A 15,359-nucleotide genomic window follows, 5' to 3' on the forward strand; every position below is an offset into this window, starting at 1 on the left:
GAATGGGGGGTGGAGGAGGAGCGGACGCTATGATCGGGTGACAGCCAGCCCTGCGCGAACCGGGAGGGAGAGAGAACAGCGCGCGGAATAACCAGGCGGCAGCTCCACCCCCCTCCCCGGGTATGAGCGAGAGCGCTGGCCAGCCAGTTTATTGGCTTTCCCGGGGAAAAAATGGACTGTAAACCAGAAATCCAGAAAAGAAATCGGCCCAACGGAGTTGTTTTTTGGCGGATATCTTGAGGGGCGTGGAAAGAGCTGCTGCGGTTTTCAGATTCGACCGCAACCCGAAAGGGGTGTTTAGCCCCCTCCAGCCAGTGGCTTTCAAGTGGAGAGTGCTACTTTGATGGCTGCAGTCTCTTTATCCCCTACAACCAGCTGGAGTTCAGCACCAGAGAATTTCTTAGATGGGTCAGCACACGGAACCAGCTCACCATCTTTATTTTTCTGCAACAGGTCGGTTCCCCAAGCGCTTTGTTCCAGGCATCCACCGAACCACAAACGGGAGATCTGGGTCAGGGTGCTTTAAGATAGGTTCGGTGGTGTGCTGGCATTCTGCGAGTTGAAAGGCTGTTTCCGACACTCTTCATCCTCAGGAAAGGGGGGCCCCGGGCTTGGCGGACAGTGGATCTTTACCCCTTAGCGCGTAAGAGGTCTGCGAGAGAGGAGTATCAGTTCAGCTAATTGGGGGTATAAAGTCACGATAGAAATTAGCAAAACCAAGAAAAGATTGGTTTCATATGCGGTTGGTGGGGTAGGCCATTGGAGGACCGCTGCCACTTTAGCAGGATCCATTTTCAAGCCCTCGGGCTAGATCCGGTAAATCAAATAGTCAATGGAGGTTCGGTGAAAACAGCATTTGGATAGTTTGGCAAAGAGAGAGCTGTCGAAAGCAAGCTGCCTAATGGCCTCCCGAACGGAAGGGGTTCGTTTTATGCTCTTCTATGGTTTGTGAATAAATTAAAACGTCATCTGCTATACCACAACTCCCTTGTACTGGCCAAATCATGGAGAACTTCGTTGATATGGGCCATAAAAGCCTGGGGCCCCACTTAACCCTAATGGCAGGGTTTGTCAAGTTATTCAAACTGTCCAAACTTTGTATTAAACGCAGTCGGTGTTCATAGCCTTCGTGCTGGCCTCTGACCCTGTAGTAAGCTTTCCTCAAGTCTCAATTTAGTAGGTATGCGCCCTTTGCCCAGCTGCCTGCTAAAAGGTGCTGTCCTGATCAAAGGCAAAGGGTATTTATTGGACAGGGAGACCGCACTGAGACCTCGATGGTTCGTGCAAAGCCGCAAAGACCCATCCATCTTTTTCACAAACAAAACGGGAAAGGAAGCGCAGGTGTGTTTGGTAGTTCACCGTATGAACCCCGCTGGAAGCTTAGGTTCTTGTCCGCGAAGGCACGAAGTTCCTTCTCCTCATTGGGACCTCATACCGTAGATTCTACCTTTGGGGCAAAGCTGCTCCCCTGGTTGTATATATAACGATTTTGCAGTCAGTGTCTCTATGCTGTGGTAACCGATCTATTCTTGCTCCTTGGAAAACTCTGGTTGTGACTACGGTACCGGGGTGGGGATGCCAACAGAATCGGGAGCACCGCTGATGAAGCCAGGGAGGGTAAAATATCAGGAGAAGTTGGGTTTTTCCACCAATTCATGTGTTCACCGCGAGGAGGGTCAGTGAACCCTAGGATCCGTTGTTTCCAAATGAACTTTGGTTCATGTAACAATAACCATGGCGCATGCTCCAAAACTATGGAGTGTTTTATAACTACCGGCAAAATAAAACTAATTTTCTCCCCAATGGTCGCATGCGCAACGGAGGAGAACCGGTTGTGTTTTGAATCAATGTCCTTCGTTCTAGGGGGCCGTCGTTCATTTGGGTGAATGGTATGGCTTTAGCCAGGGGAATACTCGATCCAGACTCCAGTTCCTCTCGCCACCTGGGGTCGCATTAAGCAATGGGAGCAGCCAGAATCCACGAAGGGCCTTCCAGGCTATAATGCGAAGTGTGCGTTTAGCGGGGTTGGCCAGAAAACGCTTGGACAGTAATGGGAGCGCTGCCTTCACTCACCGCTGGCCAGGAGTCGGACCCACGTTCCATGGGGGCTGAAGAATGGCAAAACAGCTGCTTCCCCTTCCTCTGGGTCGCCTTCGATGACCGCCAGACGAAGCCCGCCGGAGGTGGCGGCCCCGATTCATGCGGTGGTGGTTTGGCAGATGGAGCGCGCGTAGCTGGAGCGGTTGGTTTTTGTTTCTAACAGTTGAGCTAGATGACCTGGTCCTCCGCAGTAAAGCGGCACAATCCTTGAAGCTCTATTCCACGGGCGTTCAGAGGTGGTTTCAGTAGGGGCGGCTGGGCTTAACTTGCAGGGCTGAGTGGCAGGTTTACGGCATGGGCGGCCTCCGGCACGAAGCCGTGATTCGTTCCAAACGACTTCGCTAATTGGGATCCCAACTGGATTCAATCCGCAATAAAAAATTTGTGGAACCCTAATTAAAAACACCGCTTCACGCAGGCTACCGGCCCGTTAATCCGAGTAGCATTCGCGATTACATGCGCTCAGGCCTTACAGGAGTTCCAGCAGCCGCCGCTATATCAAATTCACGGGCAAATTCTGCAAACCAGCGGTTGCCTTTGTTGGATAGTTTTGATGGTGCGAGTAGTTTCATTCTACTGGATCTCTTTGGAAGCGCGCTTCTTAAGGTTTGGAGGAATGCGTATGGTGCGAGTCTCTTCATCTTGCAAATCCGGTGCGTCACCTAACCAGTCGTAATGTTGCCCCATCCAGATCTGAGCCGATGTCCGCAGACATTTTTCGCGCTCAGACCGGGTAAGGTATATAAATCATCATAGTCTCCCCAGCGGGCATTGAGTTGCACAATAAAGTAGGGAAGTTTGCTTAGCGGTCCCATCAAAACGGGCCGGTATCGGGGGCCTATAGTAACCCCGTTCCACGGCTTTTGATGCGCCGGTAGGCGCGAAAGCTGCGCGGGTTGAGCAGGTTGGGCAGGCAGCTGTTGCACGTGAGGGGCCGGAATTACGCTATTAAAGCCGCTGAAGTTTGGGTGGCGTGACCCAGGTACGCGGCCCCCCTGGCACCGGCATTATCAGTGTAAGCATAGGCTCCAACTTGGGGCTTCCTGGTCTGCTGCCTCCTATAGCTTCCTCTCCAACGAAGCCAGCTCCCTCTCCTTGCGAAGTCAACGTATCCTGGTGCGCATGCAGAGCAAAGCTTTTTCTCGTTCCAACTTAGCCAGTTCGCCCCGCTTTGCAAAGTTGCAGTGAGTTCCACTTTGCGTGCGCAGGGCCTCAACGCTTTCGCTGTTGCCGCTGTAAATCCAGTCTGGAGTGTTCCAGGGACTTTATCATGGACTGACAGATTAGTACATATGGTCGCTTTTGAGCGCATCTTTGGCACGGGTCCAACTCGAAGCTGGACTTTCTTTATGCTAAGTTGCCCGGTCCCTCTGCAGGTTTTCAGCGCTCTTTTGCTGCAATCCGTGTCTGCTCCTCCTCCCATAGCTGACGCTTCACGGGGTCCATGCTTCTTGGGCATCTCAAGAATGCCCACTTCCTCATCCCAGGTCTCCTTCGATGGGAGAGGGAAACAGATCCGGCTGGGAGTGCAGGCTTTCTTCGGACTCTTCGGCTATCTGAAGGGGAGACATCGGAGACAATCAGTAGCCACCGGTGGTTCTCCGAAAGGCAACTCTTCATGGTGCGGCTGCTGACCCGGGGTCAGGGGGGGGTCCGATTGGAAAACAGTACCGGATACCCCTCCTCCAATCCCAGGTTTAGTCCCAGTGTCCTTTGGATCGGCCCTTCCAGTACAGCTAATGGTGGTTCTTTTGGGAGCATCACCAAAACACGAGTCCAGGAACCGTTCAATGGATTCCTGGGTTGCCGCATGAAAGGATGGTCAGGGCCCGTCTCCTCCATGACAGGTTGCATTCGAGGTTTGTAATCCACACGAAAACGGGTAGAGATCCGATCCACAGGCGCTCGACATCCATAGACAATTTCCCAAACCACTCATGTAAGTCCTCATCGCCGTCGCCACGTCCCTCGCCTTCCAACGGAGTAAAGGGAAGACCGCGTGCTGATACGAGGACGGGAAAGTATCACCAGCTATGCCCGTTCAAGCGCCGGTTCCTCCAGGATCCAGAAGGGAAAGCTGTCGGAGCTCTCTTTGGGGGTTGCTACCGCACCTTCCGCAGAAACATTCAACCTCTCCATGTCGGTGACAATAGAGGTCCACTGCACTAGTAAGATAGATGGATTGCGATTCCTGCCACAATGTAAGGAATTCCATAGAAGCAGAAATAAAAGGCTCTTTGGTGAAAAAAAAGACCGGCTTATTCCATTATCTTAGAAAGCTCTGGTACACGCAGCGGCAGGAATGACACTTCCCGCCAGAAGCATTGGTGGCAACTCTATTCACCCTTATCCCCCCTTCCCGCTTCCCATGGGAACGGAGTCCTCATCTCTCGCGCAAAGATAAAGTCTTCCTCCGATGAAGCTGGCCCATCGCCCCGGGCTGTGGAATGCACTCAAGGTTACCTTACCATCAACACCATTGAAACCATTGAAACCTTTACAGCTGCCCCAAGCGCTTTGTCCGAGGCATCCACGTGAACCACAAACGGGAGATCTGGGTCAGGGTGCTTCAGGATAGGGTTCGCAGCAGACGGTAAAAGCTGAAAGGCTGTCTGACATTCTTCAGACCAGGAAATAGTCTCCGGGCTTCGGCAGCGTCAGTGGATCTTTACCCTTAGTGCTGCAGCAGGTCTGTGAGTGGGAGAGTCAGTTCACTTAATTGGGGTAGTAAAGTCACGATAGAAATTAGGGCAAAACCTAGGAAAGATTGGAGTTCTTTTAGGCTGGTAGAGACAACCCATTGGAGGACTGCATCAATTTTAGCAGGATCCATTTTTTAGGCCCTCAGTGAGAGATCCAGTAACCCAAATAGTCCAATAGAGGTTTGGAGTGGAAACAGCATTTGGAAAGTTTGGCAAAGAGGGGAGTTGTTGTTGAGCAAGCGCTTTCAATACTTCCCGAACCAATGCTTCATGCTCCTCCATGGTTTGTGAATAAATTAAAACGTCATCTAAGTACACCACCAATTACTCCCTATTAGGCCAATAAAATCATGGAGAACTTCGTTGATAAGGGCCATAAAAGCTCCGGGGCCCCGCACTTGCAACCCGAATGGCATTATTAAATTATTCAAACTGTCCAAACTTTGTGTTAAATGCAGTCAAAGTGTTCATAGCCTTCAGCAATTCTGACCCTGTATTAAGCTTCTCTCAAGCCCACCTTAGTAAAAATGCGTCCCCTGCCCAACCCGTCTAAAACATCCTTGATTAACGGCAAAGCGCATTTATTGGACAGGGAGACTGCATTGAGCCCTCGGTAATCTGTGCAGAGCCGTAAAGACCCATCTTTCTTTTTTACAAACAATACAGGAGAGCAGCAGCTGCGTAGGTGTTTGGTAGCCCGCCGATATGAACCAGCAAGAGGCGAGGTTCTTGTCTAAGAAAGGCACGAAGTTCCTTCTCCCTTACATTGGGACTCATCGCGGTAGATTCTCCCTTTGGGCAGTTGCGCCCTCTGGCTGTACTCACGATTTTTGCAGTCCAGTGTCTCTATGGGAGTGGCAACTGGATCGCATTCTTGCTCCTGGAAATACTTCTGGCTAAATCTTGGTAAGCTCGGTGGAATGCCGGTAGAAATCGGAGGCAATCGCTGATGAAGCCAGGGGTGTAGCCCGTCAGGATGAAGCCGAAGTTTCCTCTAATTCATGTGTTCACCGCAGAGGGAGGGTCAGGTGAATTCTAAAGATCCTTTCTTTCCAAATGAATTTTTTGGTTCATGGTAACAACAACCATGGCATGCCCAGAACGGTATGGAGTGTTTGGCCACTGGCGCCGGTAGAATAAAACTAATTTTCTCCCCAATGGTCGGGCGCAGCGGAGGAGAACCGGGTTATGCGTTTTGAATCTGGGCCTGGTCTCTTTCGCTTCTCCCGAGCAGGGACTACCGCCCATTTGGAGTGAATGGTATGGAGGCTTAGCCAGGGGGACTTGGTTCTAGACCCTGGCTCCTCTGCCACCTGGGGCCGCGATTAAGCAATGGGAGCAGCCCGAATCCACAAGGGCGTCGAGGCTATAATACGAGTATGCTTAGCGGGGTTGGCCAGAAACGCTTGGATTGTAATGGGAGCTGCTGCCTTCACTCACCGCGTCTGAGAGTCGAACCCATGTCCATGGGGCCAGCTGAAGAAAGGCAAACAGCTGCACTTCCCCCCCTCCTCTGGGTGCGCCTTCGATATTAACTGCCTTTAGACGAGCCTTGTTGGGGGCGGCCCGGATTTGGCGTGGTGGCTTGGCGGAGGATGGGGTGATAGCAGCGGCCGGAGCGGGTTGGCTTCTGCTTTTTTCGGGCAGTTGGCGGCCAGATGACCTGGTCCTCCGCAGTAAAGACACTATTAATAATCCCAGTCGGCGACGGGCGCTTCCGGAGGTGGTCTCGGTAGCTGCTAGGCTTGAAGCTTGGTGGGTTACGCAGTGGTGGGTTTATGGGCATGGCTGACCTCCGGCACGTAGCGCATACTCCAAACGAGGCATGCACTCTGGGACTGATCCCCAATGTGATCCAATCAGCAATAGTGCGGGGGATCCGGAATTAAAAACACCGCTTTCACGAAAGCTTGCCAGCCAACAGCATCCGAGAGTATTCACATTTCATGCGCTCAGGCCACTCAGGAGGGAGTCGGGCAGCCGCCGCATCGAAATTCACGGGCAAATTCCTGGCAAACGAAAGCGGTTGCCTTGCTGGAATAGATTTGATGGTGCGGATAGCTTCATTTTCAGCACCCGGATCTGGTGAAGCGAGCCCTTAAGGCTTGGAGGAACAGCCGGGCACCCGTGGCGCAGAATATCTTCATCTTGCCCAGGTTCAAAAGAGTCACAAAACCAGTCGGCTGACTGCCCCATCCAGGGACTGGAGCCGGATGTCCCGTGACATTTTTTCGCGCTCAGAGCCGGTATAAATCGTCATAGTCCTCCATGTGGGCATCGAAGTTTGCAAGATGAAGTAAGGGGAAGTTTGGAAGGTCCCATCGAAACGTGGGCAGGTATTGGAGGTCTGTAATATCCCCTCTCCACGGCCCTTGGCGCCTGCAGGCAAGGCGGTTGCTGCGAGGTGGCTGGCGGAGAGGTTGAGGTAGCGGCTGCGAAGAAGGGGCCGGAATCGGGTGGGAGGTGGGAGGTACCAAGCGCCAATTGCCGCTGGCGTTCTGGGTGGGATCTGGTCCTTGGAAGGTGGCAGTGGATCCAGCAGCATGCCGCCCCTCTGGCTGCCGGGCTGTACCAGTGACAGCTGTAGACTCCAACTTGGGTTGTCCTTGTTCTGCTGCTGCTTCTTCAGTTCCCTCTCCAAGGCGGCTAAATCTCTCTCTCCCTTAGCGTGTCAGCGCACCTGGATGCGCATGCAAAGCTGCTTTCTCGCTCCAATTTGGCTAAAATTCGCCTCGTTGAACAGCTGCAGATTAGTTCACTTTGGCGTACGTAAAGGCCTGAACGCTACGCGTTGACGCTGTAAGTCCAGTTTGGAGTGCGTTCCAGGACTTCCTATCATGGACTGATAGGTTCTGCACACATATTGCCGTTGCAGCTGCTCTTTGTAATTGTAACGGGTCCAATTCGGAAAGGTTGGATTCTCTTTATGGCGCTTGCTGTTCCCGGCCTCTTTGCAGGTTTCAGCTCTTGCTGCAGCTGTTCTCGTTCCCTCTTCCCATAGCTGGCGCTCACGGGCTCCATGCTTCTTGGGGCATCTCGCGAAGTCGGCCCACTTCCTCATCCCAGCTCTCTTTACGATGGAGAGAGGGAATAGATCCGGCTGGGAGTGCAGGCTTTCTCCGGACTCCCTCTTCATCCCCTGAACGCATGGGACGCCGTGCTCCACCGGGTGTTAACGCACGCATACGGGGCATCTCCAGGTGCAGCCGCTGGTCCGGGATCTGGGGGGTCCGGATCGGAAGATCGTACGTGGATACCCCCCCTCCCAATCCCTGGTTTAGTCCCAGTTTCACCGGTAGTCTTCGGACGGGCCCCAGTGCTATGCCACGGTGGATCTTTGGGAGCATCATCACCAAAATACGGAGTCCAGGAATCGTTCAATGGACTCCTCTGTGTTGCCCGCGATGAAAGGTGGGTCAGGCCTCGCCTCCCTCCGTGACAGGTTGCATCTGAGGTTTGTAATCCATCAGCGACAAACGGGTAGATACCCTCGGATCCACACAGGTGCTCGATCCATAGACAGCGCCCCCCAAATCGACTCATGTAAGTCCCCATGGAGTGCCGTCTTCCTTCGGTCCCTACCGCTCCAACGGTGAGTAAAGAGGGTGAAGACTGCGTGGGCTGATACGAGGACGGGAAAGAGTCACCAGCCAGTGACCCGCTCTCCCGCCCGGGTTCCTTCTCTAAATCCAGAAGGGAGAGCTTCTGGAGCCCTCTTTGGGGGGAGCCTACCGAACCTTCCACAGGAACATTCCAACCTCTCCATGCCCGAGACAATCTCACAGAGGGTCCACTGCCACTAAGACAATAGATGAACGCTTTGGATTCCTGCCACAATGTAAGTGGAATTCCATAGGAAGCTGAGAAATAAAAAGGCTTTTTTGGGTGTAAAAGACCGTTTATTCAGACATCCTAGAAAGCTCACGGCATAACGCAGAAAGTGGCAGGAATAAGATCTCCCGCCAGAAGCACAGGTTATAACTCTGTCCATCCCATCCCCCCTCCCGGATTCCCATGGGAACGGGAGGTCTCATCTCCCTCGCAGAGATGATAAGGTCTCCGGGCCGGAGAAGCTGGGCTCCATCAGCCCGGGCTGTAGGGAGATGTGAAGTCAAGAAGGCCAGGCGGCTGACCCGCTCATCAACACCATTGAATCCTTTACAGTGGGAGGGGGATTGTCTGAAGGAGCAAATGTTTCAAGGTATATACTGGGGGCAGAACCCAGGGTCCTGGCAATAAAGCTTTTGAAGTATTCCTGAGACTTAACAATTGACTGGCATGACAGACCCTTACACATAACTGAGGAAGGGAGCTTTCACTCTTGAAGGCTTCCACCCTAAAATGCTTCTTGGTCTCCAAGGCGCTCCTAGACTTAAATCTAGCTACACCCTGTTCCATATAAAGATCTAAGTTAAATTGTAACTTCATCTACCATCTCCTCCTGCCATCCTATGTGATCCATGTCCCCCCCCCCCCCCCGCTTGTCATGGCCTGGTCTGGACTAGACGATGAGCAGGAACTGTGCAACACATGGAAGAGGGGGCAGGAGGAAATGGCAGATGAAGTTACAATTTTACTTAGGCCTTTATGTGGAACAGGTAAATAATGAGGTTTAAGTGACACTTCAATTCCATTCCTGATTACTTCCATTTGTACTAAACTCTAAAAAAGAGAACGTACTGATCTATGTAAATCTCTCAAGGATCCTTAACTATATACTGTTTTAATTTATTTAATTTTAAGTATGTACAGTTTTAATTGATATGGGACATTTAATCCACAGTGCCCATTAAGTGCCATTTATGCATTAGAGCACATATTAATTAATGGCCGTCTGGCCATTACTGAGAGCTTAATCTTTCTAAAAAGTGAAATTCTACTCATTCCCAGAACATTTCTCTTCATGTAGAAATTCAGATCCAACAGTCCTTATCCTGTAGGACAATATGGGATTAAGAACATTCACAAAACAATATTGTGTGAACTATAAAATTTTGCATAATGAAAAATGTTTTCATAACACCAGAATGGTCAGTTTTAGGATTAACAGTAAAACTGTAAAACAATAAATTGACAACTTCAGCTCAAATATTTAATAACTGCAGCATGTTAAACACTTTCATAATGAAGCATAAAATTATTCTTGAACAAAATAAGGTGGATCCCAAATATTACAAATGTACTAAAGTCACATCATTCCTACTTCAAATTCTGTATTTGGAGCATTTAAACCCAGTCTTCACCAATACTGATACCCAAGACAGTTTGCAAAGCTGTCAAAACAATCTAAAAAATCTTGCTGCTGTTTTGCGGCTGGGTGGGAGTGTCAACGCTGTTCCTCCTTTGCAGGACCCTTTGCAGGAAGCTTCAGCAGACAAAAGTCTTCAGATAATGAGTCTATCTTTTCTTTTAAAACTTTTGGAGGATGATTCAGTCAATTACTGCTATGTGGCAAATGGACGAAGCTCAGCGGAGGGCTACACAGTTCTTCTATATGAATGGGAAGGAACTGGTGGGAAAGGGAGAGTCTTGTTCCATGCTAGGTGGTGGACCTAAAAAGGTTTTACATTATCTCCTTAGTTTACAGTGATATTTTAAAGTTCAGAAGGTATGGATCACTTTATACCATAAATCAAATTGTAATCACTCACAACACTGTTAGGTAACGAAAAGGAAAATAAATTACAGACTAGCCAACCCAACTCAAATACACCACGGAAGCATACCACCTGCCTCCTTGACCCGTGCCCACCAAGGGTGGTGAAGGCCGGCAATGATGAGGTGCAGGGCCCCCTGTTGGAAATAATCTATCTCTCCATCCAGCAGGGAGTTTTCCCAGGGAGGGTAAAGGAGGCGGTGGGTCCATCCAACTACTGCCCAGTTTTGAGCATGTTGTTTTTGGGCAAGGTAGTTGAGAGGGCAGTGGTGGAGAAACTGCAGGCATTCTTGGATGACACATTGGCTTTGGACCCATTTCAGTCTGGCTTCTGTCGTGGCCTCGGGACAGAATTGCAATTAGGGACGAGCTCCATCTCCAGTTGGATCGAGGCAGGTCGGCACTGCTGGTGCTTTTAGATCTCACCACAGCATTTGACATATTCAATTCCGATCTCTTGACTCACTACCAGAGTGCGACTGACAGCCTTGGATTGGCTAGCCCCGTTTCTCCATAAATGGGGACAGTGGGTAGCATTAGGGAAAGAGTGTCTCGGCAGCACCCCCTTGTTTGGCAATCCTCTTCCCAATATTATTTAACACTTATATGCAACCCCTGGCACAGTTGGTTCAGAGCTTTGGGATGGGTTGCTATCAATAAGCACCCAGCTCCTTCTGTTGCTGGAGGGCTGGCTGGTTGCCGCCCTGGATGTTTTGGCTCAATGTCTGGAGGCCCTGGCAGGATGATTACGTCAGAGCAGGCTGAAACAAAGTCCAGTGAAGATGGAGGTCCTGTGGCTGGGGTGAGGCAAGCCAGAGCAGGGGTTTCAATTGCCAAATTTGGACGGTGATGCTTTAACACTTCCTTCGTGCTTTAAAATCCTGGATGTGATCCTGGAGTCCTCCTGGTCTATGGAGGCCCAGGGCACACATACTGCCGGAATGGCTTTCTTCCAACATTGCCAGTTGGCCCGCCATCTGTCCTGCTCAGACCTTGCCACAGGGATCCACGTGACTGTCACCTCCAGGCTAGATTACTCTAACTCACTCTATAGGGCCTGCCCTTGAAACTGCTCCAGAAACTGCAATTGGTCTACAATGCAGCTGCAAGAGTGCCCACAAGAACTCTGGTGAGGGAACATATAAAACCTATCCTCTACTGCCTGCATTGGCTGTTGAATTCTGGATCATTTTCAAGGTTTTTGTATCTTTAAGACCTTGAGCAGTCTGGGACCATCATATCTTCGGGACTGCATCTCTCCGTACTGCCCACGGAGGACTGTTCGGCCCTCCAGCAGCAATCTCTGAGTGATCCCCAGCCCCAAGGACATAGGGCTGCCTTCCACTAAAGCCAGGGCTTTCCTGGCCCTGGTTCCTACATGGTGTGAAGCATCTTCAACTCAAGATGTCAGTTCTCCCATAAAAATTGATCACTCCCATTGACGGGGGGGGGGGGGGGACACACTAAACAAATTAAGCTCCCTTGATGGCAAGGAACACTGAGTTGCTCAGGGAACTAAACAGTACATAGTCCAGGTTTATGACAAAATAATACTCTAATTTATTTACTATTTTCGTGCCTTTCAGATTGTGACAACTAAGACACGTGTACTGAAGAAGTACAGAGTGCTGACGGCTGCAGCTCCTTCTCTCAAATACTGTACACTTTTGGGTACAGAAAACTAGGCATTTAAATTCTACAAATATGCCAAATAGAAAAATCATGGATGCTGCTTAGTTATAAACTATGTATTTTACTAGTGCAATTCTAGACAGTTATACCTTCTAAGTCAATAAAACTCAAAGCACTTAAGGAGGGGGTAATTCTGTTTAGGATGGCCCTATAACGCGGCTCCCGGATGAGCAGGAGGGGAAATGAGAAGGTGCCTCCGTTATAATAGCTGCATTTCTTCAGTCTGTCGTCTGCAGGTGATAACTATGCCAGTGCAGAGGCGTATCCAAGGGAAATGGAGCCCAGTACAAAATTGGAGCTTTGCATGCCCCCCCATGTTCGTTTGTGTTTTTTGTATTTTTAAATGTTTTTCCAGTTTTCAGCCTGCAGGGGGCGTAGCTTTTAGGCTAGCAACATCAAAATGTCAGGGTATCTTTAGGAGACTCTCCCAGGTTTGGTAAAGTTTGGTTAAGGGGGTCCAAAGTTATGGACCCTCAAAAGGTAGCCCCATCTACTATTAGCTCCCATTGGAAACAATGGGGGATGGGGCATCTTTTTGGGGGTCCATAACTTTGGACCCCCTGAACCAAACTTCACCAAACTTAGCTGGTATCAGTAGGAGTGTTGCTGGACAATATCCTGAAATTTTGGTGCCACTATCCTAAAAACTGTGCCCCCTGCCGGCCAACAAAGTAAAAACACTAAAAATATCAAAAATACATTTTGCTGCCCTTCAAGGGCATGCGCATGGTTTGAAAAGCAACGCAGCACCCCCGTACTCCCATGGGTAGCTATGCGCCACTGTGCCGGGCATGTTGATCAAGCGAGATGCTCTTTCTCCAGTTGGATCAGTACAAAGCTGCACCATGGCTCAACTGTGGGGGTGAAAGTCCATTAAAAGGGCTATCATCTGTCTCAGAAAAAGGTGCCAGCAGGGTGCCAGCCATTCTTTCTTGTAGAATGCTTCACTCTGGCCTTAGTGCCTACCTAGCCCTGCAGTTTGCAAAAGGCAAGTATTGCTGATAGTCGTTCACTGAACTATAAATGCTGCTTCCTATCAAAGTACCATGTTCAATAATGCACAAAAGAATAGTTTTGACAAACGCAGCACATAACAGCAAATGATAATTCTCATATTTGTTTGGGACTATATTCTAATGCAGAAGCACACAATTTTTTCGACTGCTGTAGCTCAACTGACCATACTAACATCTTTTCCTGCGACAGAGTATAAAAGGGAAGAAGGAAATGCAGAACTCAGTGCCACTGTTTCAGAAGGTAGCTGTGCTCACTAATGCAGCTATGCCATTTTGAAGGCAGCGCTCAGTTGTCCCCCCTCCTCAAATTGGCTACATAAGAACAGCCTGGCTGGATCAGACCACTGGTCTTACTCCAGCATCTTGTGACACAGCGGCGAACCCAGAGGTGGGATCCAGCAGGTTCTCACAGGTTCCCGAGAGTAGGTTACTCGTTATTTGTGTGTGCCGAGAGGGGGTTACTAACTGGTGATTTTGCCCTGTGATTTTGGCCTTAGTTATGCCCCTCCTCTCAGCAGTAGCGCGCAGAACTTGAAGCAGTCTAGCAGGAGGTGCACCGGCGTGCGTGGCAGCCTGCGCCTGCGTGCATTTGTTTTCCACCCAAGGACTGGCGCAGTGGCTGCATCCTTGTCACAGCCCCACCCAGCAATGCCCCGCCCCCGGAATGCCCGGCCATGCCACCATTGTGCCCTGCCCCATTGACACTACGCTACTGTTTGAATCCCACCACCATGGGAACCTGTTACTAAAATTTTTGGATCCCACCACTGGGCGAACCTGTTATTCCAGAGAGCTAACAACAGGGTTTAGAGACCAAGGCCTTCTTCTGAAGTTGCCTTCCTGAACTGAATACTTTGACTGCTAATATTCAAAGTATTACTGCCTCTGAATGTGGAGGTTCTCCTTCGTCACTGAGGCTAGTGGCCACTGATAGCTCTATCAGCTGGAAATCCTTCTAATCCTATTCTAAAGCTGTCCATGCCTATGGCCAGCATGATCCCCAATTTAATTTTAACCACTCATGGAATATATTTATCAGATGCTGCTGTTCTTGCAACCATCCCCCAGTTTTCCTTCGAGGGGCAGAAATTGAGCTTGGGAATTGGCCTGACCTCACACTGATCTTCTTAACAGCAGTGAAGTCAGGCCACCGTCCAGAACAAGAAAAATCCCCACAGGGAAGCAGTCTGGGAGAGCCAGCCTAAACACAGTCCCTCCAGATCTTACTCAGGCCGTATCCCCCCATCTGAATTGAACTGCTTTTTCAGTGGGGCTTGCCACCCCCCCACCCCCCAAAGGTGAGATCGCACTGTGAGCAGTGCCGTAAATTTAAATGGGATGGGGAAATGATCCAAAGGCCGCTCCTGATTCCGCCGCCCCTGATGTCTCTCCTTGAGTGTCTCAAGGAAACCGGGAGCGCCAACCTCTGCAAAGTCTGCAGGCAGCTCGCGCGGTCGTGCTTCGCTGCCCAGGAGGGGCCGCCGGCGCGCGCGCTCGCTCGCTCGCTCGCTCTCTCATGCACTCACGCCCGTCGGGGGAGGCTCGCTCGCTCGCTCACCCGCTTGTTGCGGTCGGTCTCCCGCACGTCGTCCGGGTCGGGGCCTTGGCGGATGAGGGCGCGCAGGACGACGGCGTTGTTGGTGCAGCAGGCGCGGAAGAGGCTCAGCGGCTCGGGGCTGTCGGGCTCCGACTCGTCCGGCGACCAGCAGCAGAAGGAGTCGTCGGAAGCGATGCTGCGCGTCTCCGGCAGCTCCGAGAAGTCCTCCCAGTCCTCCCAGTCCTCCTCCTCCTCCTCCCGCCGCCGCTGCGCTCCTCCGCTGACCTCCGCCGCTCGCCGGGCCAGGCTGCCGGCGCCGCCACCGACCGTCGGGGCTGCTGCTGCTGCGGGCCCCGGGGGCGCCTGTCTGGTGGAGGGGCTGGCCCGCGACGGGAGCCCCATGGCCCGGCGCCCCACCTGGCCCGCCTCCGCCTGCTCGGGGCGCGGGGAGGGAGGAAGGACGGACGGACGGACGGACGGAGGGCGGCCCCGGCCGGCCGTGAAGGGCGGGCAGGAGGAGACCCGCTCCCTCCCTCCGTCGGGCTGGGCGTGGGGATTAGCAGGGGCAGCCGGCCGCTCACCGGGCGCCTGAAGGAGGTCACGGGAGACGCCCCGCCTAAGCTAAGACGCCGCCGCCGCGGGCCTGATCATCGGCC

At 51.5% G+C, this 15,359-nt stretch overlaps 1 protein-coding gene across 2 annotated transcripts in view; it reads right to left on the minus strand.

Annotated features, from left to right (window-relative positions):
- ANKRD33B (ankyrin repeat domain 33B) overlaps positions 1-15,153 on the minus strand; it is a 122,712-nt gene extending 107,559 nt beyond the window's left edge. For both annotated transcript variants that reach the window (XR_007246128.1, XM_048515617.1), the window contains exon 1: positions 14,725-15,153. Coding sequence is in view for 1 of the 2 variants with exons in the window: in XM_048515617.1 (XP_048371574.1) it covers positions 14,725-15,105 (381 nt within the window). In the remaining variant the exon portion in view is untranslated. The remainder of the gene's footprint in view (positions 1-14,724) is intronic.
- Between the last annotated feature and the right edge of the window lie 206 nt (positions 15,154-15,359).

This window comes from Sphaerodactylus townsendi, linkage group LG14 (genome assembly GCF_021028975.2).
Source record: "Sphaerodactylus townsendi isolate TG3544 linkage group LG14, MPM_Stown_v2.3, whole genome shotgun sequence".
NCBI lineage: Eukaryota > Metazoa > Chordata > Lepidosauria > Squamata > Sphaerodactylidae > Sphaerodactylus > Sphaerodactylus townsendi.